Source organism: Pipistrellus hanaki (assembly GCF_964339955.1).
Source record: "Pipistrellus hanaki genome assembly, chromosome: 6".
NCBI classification, from domain to species: domain Eukaryota; kingdom Metazoa; phylum Chordata; class Mammalia; order Chiroptera; family Vespertilionidae; genus Pipistrellus; species Pipistrellus hanaki.
This window is the reverse complement of record NC_140508.1, coordinates 35,200,996-35,215,578: the sequence shown is the minus strand read 5'-3', so window position 1 is coordinate 35,215,578 and position 14,583 is coordinate 35,200,996. Positions and strand designations below refer to the sequence as shown.

Below are 14,583 nucleotides of genomic sequence, written 5' to 3'. Positions count from 1 at the left end.
TTGATAGGCTGCCTCCTGCAGGCCTCCTCCTGAGGGCCCAGTCCGCAACCCAGCATGTGCCCTGGTTGGGAATTGAACCATGACCTTCTGGTTCATAGGTGGATACTCAACCAGAGTCACCCTTTTTATGGGCACACAGTATTCCATTGTATGAGTCAGTTACAAGGTGTTTTATTTTTCTTCCTGTTGTTGGACAGCTGAGGTATTTCCAGTTTGGGATTATTATGATACAGTTTCTATTGAACATTTTAAGACAAATCTTTCTTGTGAATAAATGTTTCCATTTTTCTTGGATGGAATTGCTGGGTCACAGGGGAGGGGTATGATTATTTTATAAGAAAGTTCCAGAACTTTTCTCAGAGTAATTGTACTATTTGACACTTCTGCCTGTAGTGTATGAGAGTTTCTGGCTGCTCTACTCCTGCACCAGCGTGTGGTGTGGTCAGTCTTTTTAATTTTAGCCCCTCTGCTGGGAGTATCAGTGCTATCTCTATGTGAAATATGTCCGTGACTCCCTCCTGATGGCTCAGGAGCAAGTCCATCTCTCAGCCTGAGCTCTGAGCTCCCCAAGGTCCAGCCCTTCTCAGTCCAGCCTTGCCTACTCCATCTCCCTTCACCTGAGTCTCCTCCCGTCCTGCATGAAACAGGTTAGGTTCATTTTTCTCTGCTTTTACAGGGGCTGGCTTTTCAGCCTGGAATGTGCTCCTGTCCTTGCTCATCTGATTGACATCCCAATTACCCTTTTAGGCTTAGCTAAGGTGTCACCTCCTCCAGGAAGCCTTCCTGGACATCCCACTCAGAGGAAGCCATTCCCTCCTTCGTGCCATGAGGGTACTTTCCAGCTACTTCTCCTGCAGCTCCGATCACCCTGCTCCGTACTGTCTCACCGTTTCGGCTGTGAACTCTGTGAGGGGAGACACCCATCTGACTCACCCTGTGTCCTCAGCACCCAGCCCAGGGTCTGCACGGGAGCGCGGGCTTCATTTCACAGACTCGACGGCAGCAGCAGTGGCCACTGGAATGGCCTCTGACATTTGTTACGTGCTCACGGGTGTTGCACCTTGTTCCTCCACCCCTCATCAATGTGCCTTGAAGCCGTTTTACACACCAGCCTATACAGTTTTAGCGTTTCCTTTCCCAGGCTGTGTCATACCACGACGTTTCCCCTTGTCTCCAGGAATGAGCCCCCACATGAGTTTACGCTCCCCGATCAGGACCCTGGTGGTACCTCCCACTATTTCTGCTGCAGCCCTATCATCTGTTACGAAAGGGAGGGTAAGAACACTCCACAGAGTGTCTTACCGTAAAGCACGGGGGCTGGCCTTTTCCCCTTGGATGCATGTGGACTGTCCCCCAAGGGGTGAGAGGCTCCTGCCAGTTGAAGGCAATTCTCTAGAGAAGAGGGAGGCTGCGGTCAACATCGACAGCCCCTGGGGTGAGTGCCCAGTAAAGGGGCGCTGGGTGGGGCAATGCCAGCGTCCACAGTCCACCCTTTGCACTGCTGAAATCAACTTGCTTTTCGTAAAAAGTTCACTCTGTCCAGGTGCAGCTGCTCCATGACTCTGGCTGGTCATTGTTACAGACTGGAGTGTGTCCCCACAGATGGATATGTTGAAGCCCTAACTCCCAGTACCCCAGAATGTGATTAAATTAGACAGCTGATTAAATTCAGATGGGGCTGTTAGAGTAGCTCCTAATCCAATCCAATAGCTTCTTACAAGAAGAGCTGATGAGGGTACCCAGAGAGATGTCAGGGTCACAGAGGTGCTGAGGGATGACCAGGTGAAGAGGCAGCAAGAGGGCAGCCACCCACAAGCCAAGCAGAGAGGAAACCAATCTTGCCGACATCTTGACCTGGGACTTCCAGCCTCCAGAACCATGAGAAAATAGATTTCTGTAGCTTAAGCCACCCAGTCTATAGAATTTGGTTATGGCAGCCCTGATGTAGTCATAATTCATGGGAAACTTACCATGCTGCCTAGAGTTCCTGCTGTTGGAGATAACCAGGCCTTAACTGAGACCCATAATCTCCCTCCTCTACTCTGCACTCTGATTGCCCTACTTCAGAGCACTTCTGCTGGTCCCAGTGGCTGGCTGGTCTCCTGAATGGATGGCACTGTGCTGGTCCCTGTTGGTGACAGGTCATACATTCAGTGGCAGTTACTAGATCAGCCTTGGTGTCCCCAATCATTAAATCTTGCTTCTTCCAGTCCCATGACTAAACCATTAATCCATTTGCCTCAGCCTAGAAGACTATAACGAGGTGTCCATTTCTTTCTTTTCTCAAAGTGGATGACCAGGTGTGCAGCCTGAAGCTTTGCTCGCTGGGAGGATTTCCTCTCGTTCCTGCCTTTCTGAGAGGGTCTCTAGTGAAACAGCATCCATTTTCAGTTTACACCAACATACCGAGCAGACCCATTCACAAGCCAAGCTCAGGGTTTCCCCTTCTTCATCAACTGTTCATGATGGACATCTTATTGGTGTGAACTGAGTTAGAAGTATCTGTGCAACAGTAGGAGGCAACATACGTGACATAGGAGGTCCACGTCACCCGTTTATGTAGTTTACTTATGCCCACTGGATCTTTTTGAGTCCAAATTAGTTGTACCGCCTCTACCGGATGATGCACTGCTGCTGGTCCTGCTTGACTCGGTGGATACCAGTGCCGATGGGAAGTTCTGGCGGCATGGCCTCTTGAGTGAGGCCTATGGCCAGGTGCCCCATCGCTACGAGAGCCCAGGAACATGTCAGGGGCTGTTTTTCTAAGAGTGTGCAGTTCTCTGCTGAAGATGGCATCGCCTGACTCCGGAACTGTAGCCGTCTTCTCTGTGTCTACCTTATTGGGGTTCCTCAGAAACACCACATGGAATCTTCATCACGAAGTCTGAATGGTCACATGACTCAAGCGGTAATGCTGCTGGAGCTGCTGCACAGCACAGCCCTTTGTTGTTCTGCTCAATAGATACTCCTCTCTGGTCGGGGAGAGGATGGAGGATAGGGCGAGAATTATAAATGCAAATGCTTGTAGAATAAGGTTGCCAGAAAAAAAAATACAGGAAGTCCATTTAAATTTGAATTTTAGATAAAAGATGAAGTCTTTTTTTAGTTTAAGTATGTGCCATGCAATATTTGGGACATACTTACATTAAAAATTACTTGTTGTTTATCTGAAATTCAAACTTTATTAAATGTCTTATATTTATATTTGTAAATCTGGCAACCCTACTTTTAATAGCCAAGCTTTTAATAGCATAAAACAGTTTTATTTCTTGGGGTGGGGGAAATGGTGAATGCATTTATAATCAGTACCCAGTTGGAGAATAATCACCACTTAAGGTAATTTAAAGTAGAAATGAAGAACAATGTGCCAGATTTGGCTTGATGCTGGTGAACTTTCTACCCCTGGCAAAGAGCTTGGGCTCTAAAGTTTGACTTCCGGGATTTAAATCCTGGATCCAGCACTCACATGACATATGACCTTAAGCCTTAGCATCCTCATGTTTTTTAGGATTAAATAAAATCCTGTATTTAGAGGATTTAGCCATTAAAAGGGCCCGTCATTAATGCTAAATAAATATTAATCTTCAAGATGACTATTGGGTTGCCATGCAGCAGCTCCCTCTAGTGGTCATAGGACATATGTGTGAGCACAGGTGCAAGGCTAGGTAGGATCCTGGCCTTCTTAGCTCAGGGTATTCAGTAGCCAGGCTAGTCAGGCATTGGATAATGGGGCCCCAAGTTCCCTAGATTCCAGTCATTCACATATTACCTCCCCAACCACTGTTACCTTTATTTACTAATTTTCCTTTATTCCCTTTTAAACTGTGTCACTATTTTTAAAGAAATCCTATCTAATAAAGAGGGAACATGCTAATTGACCCTCACACAATTGCAAAGATGGTAGCACACATTGCCAATAAGGAGGGACTATGCTAATTGATTTCCCTGCCCTCAAAGATGGCAGCACCCACAGCCAATAAGGAAGGAATATGCTAATTGACCATTATACCCTGAAAGATGGTGGTGCCCAAAGCCATAAAAGGGAAGTGCCCAGTTCCTCAACCCCCCAGATGCCCAGTCGATGCCTGAGGTGCAGGCAAGCCTCAGATGGAGGCTGCCCAGATGTCCAGGGCTGCCAAAGGCTTAGGTAACTAGGGCCAGCCGAGGCTTGCGCTTCTGACAGTGGCAGCAGCAGAGGTGTGATGGGGCATCGCCTTCCCCTGATCACTGGGTCACCTCCAACCCCTGAGGCCTCCTGGACTGTGAGAGGGGGCAGACCAGGCTGAGGGACCCCCTCCTCCCCCCACCTCCAGTGCATGAATTTTCATGCACAGGGCCTCTAGTCCATTATAATAGGAAATGTTACAATTTTCAGTTAAAAGCCCATAATCAACTTTCAGAAATAGAAGCTAACCACCAGTAGCTACAAGTGAAATACAAAAGTTTGTTTTCCTGCATAATGTGGTGAGAAGAATTGGAAGGTTTCTCTCTCCCCCCCCCCACACCCCGCCCCCATGATGAAATAAGGCTCAAATAATTTGTTCCCAAATTTACTCAGGAAATAGTTGGCATGAATAATAATAATAACAGATATGTTTCTGTTTAAAATCTATATTTATTGATTTTAGAGAGAAAGGGAGAGGGAGAGAGAGATAAAAAGTCCATGATGAGAGAGAATTATTGATCAGCTGCCTCCTGCTCATCCCCAACTAGGGATTGAGACCACAACCTGGGCATGTGTCCTGACCCGGAATCTAACTGTGACCTCTTGGTTCATAGGTTAACATTCAACCTCCGAGCCACATTGGCCAGGCCAGATATGTTTCTTGAACCCAGACTTCCTGTCAGGCTTGGTGATAGGCACATATTTTGCATGGATTAGCTGATTTAATTTCCATAAATCCTCTCTGAGATTTTTTTTCCAGATGAGGAGACTGGGGTTCAGAATGTCTGGCCAGTGGGATGTGAAGGAAGTGATGCATGCATGCTAGTTTTCAGCCTGGCCCTCAATAACATCTTACCATCTGCCAGCCCTCACTGTGCCGTCATGGTGACTATGGAGCTCATGAATTTCAAATGAGATAGCTCCAAAATGGAGCATGGAGTGAGAATGTGAGTGAAGAATCAAATTTTATTGTGTTTCTGCAGCACAGACTTGTTCTGTTCTGACTAGTACCATAGAAGCTTAGAATCTTTTCTATTCTTTTTTTTTTTTTTTAAGTGTGAAAATTCTGAGACATTACTATTGAGGATAATTAGTAGAAAAAGGAAATGAGGAGTTGGAAATAGGAAAGAGAATGAAAGCAGGTGGCAGAGAAACTGTTGAGGATTTATGATGCAAACTTGGGAAAGAGGAAGGAGTCTGAGAGACAGTAGATCCAGGTCCTTGTGAAGGACTGGGAGGGACAAGAGAGATGAAACAAGTCAAGATGTTGTCTTTTGAAATTAATGATCAAGCAGAGTTGTGAAGCACGTTGCAAGGGCAAGAACTCAAGCACATTTTCTCCTCCTCACTGGCTGACATTTAAGACAGATATGGCCCTAGCTGGTTTGGCTCAGTGGATAGAGTGTCGGCCTGTGGACTGAAGGGTGCAGGGTTTGATTCCAGTCAAGGGCACATGCTGGGGTTGTGGGTTCGTGTAGGAGATAGCCTATCAATGATTCTCTCTCATCATTAATGTTTCTATCTCTCCCTCTCCCTTCCTCTCTGAAATCAATTTTAAAAAAAATATATATATACACACACACAAACAGATATTGCTCTAAATGGCTGGTCATGGTGAATGACCGCCTTCCTTCTTTCTTTCAGAGCACTCTGCTGCTAGGTAGGTCCCTGTACTTGATGGGGGCAGTGCCTGCCCCCTCGTGGTCCAGAGGGTTCATGATTATGGTGAGAACCACAGTCTTCACTCGCCCTGGTGGATCAATTTCATACAACTCACTGAAAACCTTTGATATTTGCTCTGCATATTCTTTGGAGTCCTTAGTGGCCTCTATAGAATATGAGAGGAAATGGTACTGAACAAGGCAGGCTCACAGAGTCCAAGATTATATATCAATTGAATAAATACCCAACCCCCCAGGTTGTTGAAGTCTCTGGTTAAATTCAAGAATTCTGAAAAAGTTGGTTCTGACCATTTTTTGTTGTTGTTGCTGATTTTCTAATTGCTTTTATGTAGGAGATAATTTTTAGAGGTATTTTTAAAAAAATTTTTAAATTGATTTCAGAGAGGAAGGGAGAGGGAGAGAGAGATAGAAACATCAATAATAAGAGAGAATCATGGATCAACTGCCCATATTGGAGATCAAGCCTGCAACCTGGGCATGTGCCCGGACCGGGAATCAAACCTTGACCTCCTGACTCAAATGTTGATGCTCAACCACTGAGCCACACTAGCAAGCAAAAGATCTTTAGTCTGCCATTTTCACTGACATCCTTCTAGGTAGGTTTGGTTTTTTGTGTGTGTGTTAAAATGTTGTCACTCTTTAAAAGTAATGTGTTTTCATTAACCTGCCACCTCTCAGACTGTTTTGTATCTAGGGGAGTCTTAGACTAGTTAGTTACAAATTGAAATTGTCAGGGGAGGGGAAAGACCCATCGGTGAGCTATAGGAAGAAGTTCAGGGAGCAGTGGGAAAATGGTCCAAAATGGGCAGGGGAAGTGTGTCTAGGCAGGAATGCAATCTGGTGCCATGGTCATGGGGCAGCAAGACCAATTCTCATGATCCTACATGTGTGCACCTGCCCTTATTCACACTGATTTTTGGACCTTTGGCCAACAAAGACCCTCAGTCTTGACCTATGCCTGCCCCAAAGGAACATGAAGGTAGTTAATGCTTGGATCCTCCCTGAGCCCAATCAGGCCCTGATGGCTGTCTCTCATTCAGGAAGGTCCTCTGTACTTCAGGTCACTAAGTAGACATCCACTGTGTATGCAGAGTGTATGGAATTTACGCATCCTGAGCCCAAAGATTTCAGCGAGTGTGAAAGATGCCTCATCCTTTAAGTCCTCACCAGGAGACACATGCTGGTTTCCTACAATTGCAGTCCTAAACTCCGAACACTGGAACTGTCCTCTTATGGTGTCACGTTGGTTGGTGGCAATAGTAGGTGCAGACAGTGGTAGGTCTGGACATGGTGACAAATATTTGACAGGGACTGAGAAACACTATCCTGAATCTATGCGGTCTCCCAAAGAGAAAGGGACAAGATTTTCTGTGAAGTCTGGAATGTTTCAGTTCTTGATTTGCCTTTTTGTCACTCTCTGACCTTGTGCAAGTCATTCTTATAAACTGCAAGGCTCAGTACTCTCATGTGTGGAGTGAAAGTGTTGAGCAAGTCCAATAAGGATCTCAAACTATGGTAGCATAATTTATTTTTTATTTAAAGAGACAAACTTTCCCATCCTGGGTAGCCCTGTTCTTCATTCATGCATACAGTTTTTCATAAATCTTATCTACATTAACAGTCTCAATCTCCTTAAAACCTTCCTCTTCTTAGTTCCTTTAAGTCTTCTTCCTCCAAAACTATGGCACTCACCTGCGGCCTCAATCATCTTTTCATATGCAATTCCAATGCCCCTTTTCTATCCCTACCTTCCTCAAGCCTTTCAGCAATGAACACTTTGGACCAGTTTGTCCTTCTTCCTACACTTCTTTTTTTAATTCTAACCTGAGGATATGTTTTTATTGAATTGGAGAGAGAGAGAGAGAGAGAGAGAGAGAGAGAGAGAGAGAGAGAGAGAGAGAGAGAGAGATCCTGATAGGGTATCAAACTGCAACCTTTTGGTGTATGCGACAATTCTCCAACCAATAAGCCATCTGGCCAGGGTCCTATATTTCTCTCCCCCCCCCCCTTTTTTTTAAACCTTAACTTCCTCTTGCTGTGAGAACAGAAAAGAGACCAGTATGACTAGATGCAAGTAGCAAAGAGGAGTGATAGATGAACTGTGTATCTGTCAGTTTCCTGGACTCTCTCTTGGGGTCGCCCAAATACTTTTGAGCAGCGTGGCCACAGCTAAAGTCATAATCTTCTTGCTGGAATCAACTCACCCTCCTACATTTCCAGTTACCTTTGGGCTCCCCAACTTGAGACATGGACAGGAGTCCCTGTCCTCATCTACACCTATCCAAACCCACCTCCTGAACATTTCTCAAATCTGCCATTTTTACTTCTTGTGTGGTAATGTTGCCTGGAGGGTTACATCTACCCCTAACCTCCTGTCCTCCTATTCTAAGGGCCCCAGAGTAGCCACTCTGAAATTCACATTCATCTGAACATCTCTTGGTCCTGCTGAAGACCATAAAGAACTCCAAGGTAAGGTCCCAACTCAGTTCTATGGCTCCAAACACCCAGGCCTAGAGCCCTCCAGTGATGGTGAGGAATGACAAGGCACTCTGTGCAGACAAAGAGCAATTTTATTTGGTGAGGAATATGCAATGTAGTGGGAAAGGGGGGGGGGGAGCAGTTTCCTTGGAGAAAAGGCTGTTCTGGTCCCCAAACAGTGTCCAGGACATAGATAGCCTTCTGTGAGTCCTCAGAAGCATCAGGAAATGGTTCTGTTGGGAGAAGACCCTGATCAGAATGGTGTCACTGACTCTCATTGATATTGGTCATCGTCAAACCCTCCAGAGAAAGGTGGGGAGGTTGAGACTTTGGGGCTAGGGGTCTTGTTTCAGACACAAAGGGAGCCCAGGACTGGGATGATAAGGCTTTTTTGTGTATGTGTTTGAGTGAATGTGTGATGGTGTATCCATGGACACTTGTGTGTGGAAAGTTTGCATATGTATGCACATGTATGAGTGTGCTGGTGTGAAAGTGTGTGTCTTTGTCTGAGTGATCATGTGTTTGGTTATGAGTGTGCATCCATGATCATGCATGTTTTTGTTTGCAACTATGTCTCTCTATCTCTGTCAGCATTTATGTGGACTTTTCTGTGCAAATCTGTGCTTGTCAATTGCTTGGGGCTAATTCCAGCAGGTCATAAATGCAAGCAATTCATCAAAAGGTTGGTGAACCTTGAGGCTTCAGCAGGGCTGAAGATACATATTATTGCCTGCTGCTAGACAGCTGAGGGCTTTTCCCCAAACCTGAAAATCTACATGTTATTACCTGTGCTGGCCAAACAGCTTAACAGTTCCCCCAACCTGATACTTTACTGCTTACCAAACCTTACCTTTGATATGTGTGTTTGCTTTACGATAAGGAAAAATGTGGGAATAAAAAGCTTTGGGCCGGGAGATTTGGAGAACTCAGCACTAAAGCTAAGCTTCCCTGGCTCCCCCAAAATGTCTTCCAAATTTATATTTCATGTCTAGTATCTTTATTAATTTACTCACAACCCCTTATCAAGATTCCTGAACCCTTCTAGATGCAAAATAACACCCTGGCAGTCAATGTGAGTTGTTTGTCTCTCTCTTTGGATGTTACTGTCATAGCCCATGATGTCCCCAAGAGCAGAGCAGTAGCCCCCCAAATCCTGGGGAGTTGGGAGCAGCACTCACAGCTCAGCAGAGGCCAGGTCCTTTTCTGGAAGGCTTAGACCTTGACGACAAATTTCAGCCCATGGATCAGTTTATCTGGAAAATGAGAAAATAACCACTGAAGACCTGAGTGATCATCTCAGTGAGAAGGAGTCAGGGATATTCAGCATTCCTCCCAAGGCCTAAAGTCAGGGAACGGGAACTCTGGAAGTATGAGCAAACTCAGGCTGGACTTGGCAGGGACAACACCTTCTTCCACCAACCAGCTCACTTGTTCTCAGTGTCGGAGCTGATTCGGGGTATGAGGGGGGAGGAGGAGAGGAGAGACAAGGCTTATACTTCAACATTATCTGCATAATTCAAGGCAAAAAGAAACCATTTTTGGAGAAGTTGAGGTTGGAGGGATCTATTTGTCCCATGGTATGTGGAGACAGAGCTCCTCGGGGGCAGGCACTGGTCTTGCAGCAGGGGAGAGGGCTCGGAAGCAGGTACTTACCGGCAGTGTCATGCACCAGGGTCAGGTCCAAGTTTCTGAGAACTGAATTGAGCAGAGGGCACACCTGATCCAGGGTGAGAGAGGGGAGTTAGACAAAGTGGTACCTGGAGGGGGAATCTGGGAGCAACATTGTTTTAGGATGGATTCTCTGGGGGGTAGATTGTCTATTATTTCTCTGTGTCTGAGACTGTTTGTTTCCAAGCATTCCCACAGATTTTGCTTGCATTGGGCAGAAGGAGAAACCGAAGGCTTGTGTGTGAAGTGTCCAACCACACAGCGAGCCAGGGTTCATTCTGACATGACCTCTGTTTCTAACAAGGTGTACTGGTCTGAGAGGGCTGCACATCTGGCTAGAGGAGGTGCCCAAAGCCAGGCTGGAAGAGTGCTGTCTGCAGCCATAATGGGAGCTTCTATGGGCAGGCCAATCTATTTCAGCTATAGCATGGACATGCTCAGGGTCTCTCCCAGAGCAAGAACCAATTAATGCATTTGAAGGGTGGAAAGGAGAAACATGGATCAATGAACACATAGACACAAATGGAATTTACTTATCAAACTGAAGGGCTCAGAAAAGCTCACCCCTGAGGCCTCTTTCAGCTTGAGAAGCTCTAGGATCCCAGGGCTAGGAGCCCCTACTTTACCCACTTACCCGGTTCTGCACCAGATCAGGAAGGACCTTAGTCAAGACCCCGGTGAGGTTTTCCATAAAATTTTGAATGGGGCGGGAGTCAACTCTGAAAGAGAAAAGCCATGGGCAGTGCAGGGGCCTGGGGTTGGTATGGAGAAGCTTTCTGAGGGGTCACTGGGCCCATCATAGTCTCAGCATTAAGCTCCTGAAACTGGGCCTCATCCATCCACACCCACATACAGGCAAACACCAAGGGGCCGCTCAAAGGGAGTGACACTCTGCACAGCAATGCACACAGTGGTACATGCAGAATAAATATATAGTTCCATTACATAGCACATAATCAATGAGACTTTGTAGGGTCTATAAATGGATGAATAGTGCTTCGTGTGTAGTTGCCATGAAGATTTAATGAGATGATATATGTGAAGCACGATATATGTGTGTTCAGTAAATGTTAGCCATGATGGGGACAACTCCTGCCATATTGTGCATGACTCAATCTGGTGACAAGTAACTGAAGGAAGTAACCCAGGTAGGCTTTGTAGCTATTTTACCCCTTACCAGGACTCACACTTATTATGTTAGTGGGCTATCAATCCACAACTGCAATGTAGCTCGATATAGAGTTTGGGAAAATACTGCCAAGTTTATCCAGGAAGCCCTCCACCTCTCCTGATTCCTAAATGGAGTTTGACCTCATATTTAAAATTGGTCAGCCCAGCTAAAGAAGGGACAAGTCACTATTTATCCATCCATTTACTCCCATCCATCCATCTATCAATCCATCCATTTTCCTTCCCTCCTATCAACCTTCTCATCCTCTCATTCTCCCACCCTTCCATCCTCCCACTAGTACATTCTCCCATTTTTCTATCTTTCCAACCATTTATCCATCATCCCATCCTATTGTCTCTGGGCAGGTGAAGCCACCCCTCTGGCCTTACCCATCATGCAGGGAGAGTTCCAGTTTGACCTGGGAGTGAGTGCAGTCTCCAAGAACCAAGTGAATCCTCCCCTGTTCATTTCTCACAGCTAATACTTCTGCAGTGATGTTTAGCTTCACAGCCAGATTCACCAGATTTCCATAAAGGGGCCTGCAGAGGAGATAGTGGACCCACCACATCCAAGGAGGCAGAGGCTTTTCTCCTTGCCAGGAATGCCAGCCTCGCCCCTCCTTAGCTGTACTCATCTCATTCCCCAGTAGGGAAATCAAGGTTCAACGAGGTCAAGTAAGTTTCCCAAGTGACTCTGGGTCACTGACCTAACAGCAAACAAACTGAACTTGGAGGCATATGTCTGTTAGACTCCAGTGCTCCCCCTCCCCGCTTTTTGGCTACCCATGGTCGTCAAGGTCTCCTTTGGTGAGCTACCTTCCCATCCCTACTTGGAGCCTACTCACGTTTTCACATTGAGGACCAAACCCAGAGGGATAGTAAGGTAGAGACGATGGCCATCAGGGCTCTGCACAAGGCCAAGTTCCAGCAGCTGGGGATTAATGACCTTCACACTGCACAGGAGGTGAAGGGAGAAACATCAGCCCCAAACCTAGACATCACCTTTAACCCAATCATACCCATCCCAGAGGTGGAGCTAACCATGAGGTGGGATGGGGGAGATAGGAGAGGGGTCTTGTGGCAAAACCACACGGGTTCTTAGTTACATCAGTCCTCTCCAATCTCTGCACTGGGCCAGATCCTGACACACCCAGGGCCCTCTCCTCAACTTGAGTCTGTGAGGTGTTCTAGAATAGAGAGTGAATTATATTTTCATTATGTCTGGATTGCATGTGCATTCTATATGCCAGTCCAGAGCCTTACAAAGAAAGGAGCCACCCCATATTGGTTGACTTTATGGAATGATGAGCAGGTGAGTAGATAAATATATGAATGGATGCAGGAAAGAATAAGTGGTTAAATGGAAGGAAGAATGGACAAATAGATAGGTGGGTGGGTAAGTGGATGAGTGGATGCTGTATGGGCAACTGGAGTAAGTTTTTAACAAACATTTATAGTTGGAATCACTCATGCTGCCATGACTTTCAATGGCGGCTTAATTAACAGTGTTTGTCGTGGAGACTGAGAAGTAGGAAGTCAGGGAGAATGGAAAGATGATGGGAGGAAGCCTCTTCTCTGAGCCAGCCACTGTGCCAGGTGGTTGCATCTTTTCCAGTTCTCCAACAGTCTTCCTTTGTGGATACCATAGTATTTATCAATAGATAGAGAAACTGAGTGGGACTGAGAAACCCAGGGGGACTGAGTGCCTGGTCCCAGGTCTCCCAGCAAGTACACGGTACATTTTGAAATCAAACACAAGGCTATCTGACTGTCTCTAAGTCAAGGTCAAGCACCTGGTGGGTAAGAATCTTGGAAATTGCTTTAATCCAGCCCTATCAAGGACCCAGGCTCTGCCAGCTCATTGCATGAAGCTTCCCACTATTCCTTCTTGCTTAGTGAGCGCTCAAATGTCTCATGGGAAACCCATATGAAGTCATTCCATGGACATCACATTGACAATGTCATTGGGGAGAGTGGTTACACTTCCTTGCTTACATCAAAGGCCACCTGTGTTCTGAGAGATTCCAAAGGTGAGAAAAAATTTACCACCAGGAAGTGAGAAATGCCTTGACTTTAGAACTAAGTAAATTAGAGTTAGATCTCTCACTCTGCATCACTCTAGCTGTGTGAGCACAGGCACCTTTCTGTGTTTCAAATTTTCTCTCTGTGAAGTGGGGATTATTAAATCAACCTCAGAGGGTTGACATGAGGATTACAGATGACACTGGGGACTCAGGTTATGCTTCAGGACTGAGGGTAATTGCTGGTTCAGGAGGACTGGTCTTCCCTGCCAGACTATGAGAAGGGCCTCAGACCAAGTTCTGGCCTCGTATTCAGTCCACCCATCTCTCTGCCTGGGGAAAACAGATCTCCAACAGAGGTTCTCTGATGGGAACCAGGGCCCTACTTTAGGGCTACTCACTCAAGGATGTTCAGGAAGGAGATCGCGGAAGTCAGGTCATCAAGCAGGCCACCAACCAGGTTGCCAGGATTGTGTCCTCCAGCCTTCAGGATGTCATAAAGTGGAAGGTTTTTGAGAGTTTCCAACAGATCCCCAGAGAGGAGGGCATTGTTGAGAGCTGGAAATGGTTAGAGGGGTCCTTAGGGGTCAGATCTGACTATTGCAGATCCTCAGTCACTCTTCCCCATTCATCCCTGCCCTCCTTGGTTGGACACACACACACACACACACACACACACACCTGAAGGAGATTGTCACAGACTCTCACTTACCACTTGTCAGTCTTCCAGCAAGATCCGTGGGACCTGAGGGCAGGTCCTGACCCAAGGGCAGGGCTTCCAACAGGCCTGTAGTCTGGGTCAGCAGCCCACAGAAGACAATGAGGCCCCCAATTTGAAGCATCTTCTCTCCTTGGTTTCTGTGGATAGAAGGACAGGCCCACTGTGGCATGGATATCAGAGAGAAATTTATCCATTACCCACCCCTGGCCCTCAGAACACTAGGAAGAAAATAGCAAGAGCTAACACTATTCAGAATTTCCTGTGCCAGGCATCAGGCTGAGCTCTCCACACTCAGTAACTTTTTCCTCTTAACCACACCCTAAGATGTGGCTCTAATCACCTGCATTGCTCAGGTGAGGAAATGGGAGTCTAGTGAGTTTAGGTGACTTCTCCAAAGGTACATGTGAGGACAGGATTTGAAGTTAGATCTGTCTGACCCGGAGAATTCTGTTAAATTAAGTGTCCATCAGATTTACTCTCTAATTGGCTTGCTTGCAATGGCTTGAATCATTGTCACTAGTTCCTACTCTTTGGACAAAGCAAATGAAAAATTAAACAAGCCAAGTAGCTGAGGAACTGAACTGCTTTGCCATCATCCTCCTTAAATCTTTTGGTTGGGGTCTGCGACGGTTTGTGGAAGCCCTTGCGAGTCACAAAGATCAGAGAGTATATGGTCAT

The 14,583-nt window shown here is 46.2% G+C and overlaps 1 protein-coding gene across 1 annotated transcript; it reads right to left on the bottom strand.

Annotated features, from left to right (window-relative positions):
- Positions 1 to 9,537: 9,537 nt before the first annotated feature.
- On the bottom strand, positions 9,538 to 14,026 carry BPIFA1 (BPI fold containing family A member 1; the record flags this gene model as incomplete). Its single annotated transcript, XM_084888424.1, has 7 exons — positions 9,538 to 9,578; positions 9,979 to 10,042; positions 10,628 to 10,712; positions 11,554 to 11,703; positions 12,009 to 12,116; positions 13,586 to 13,742; positions 13,897 to 14,026. The coding sequence occupies 7 exons, from the start codon at positions 14,024 to 14,026 to the stop codon at positions 9,538 to 9,540; spliced, it is 735 nt and encodes a 244-aa protein (XP_084744550.1).
- Positions 14,027 to 14,583: the final 557 nt, after the last annotated feature.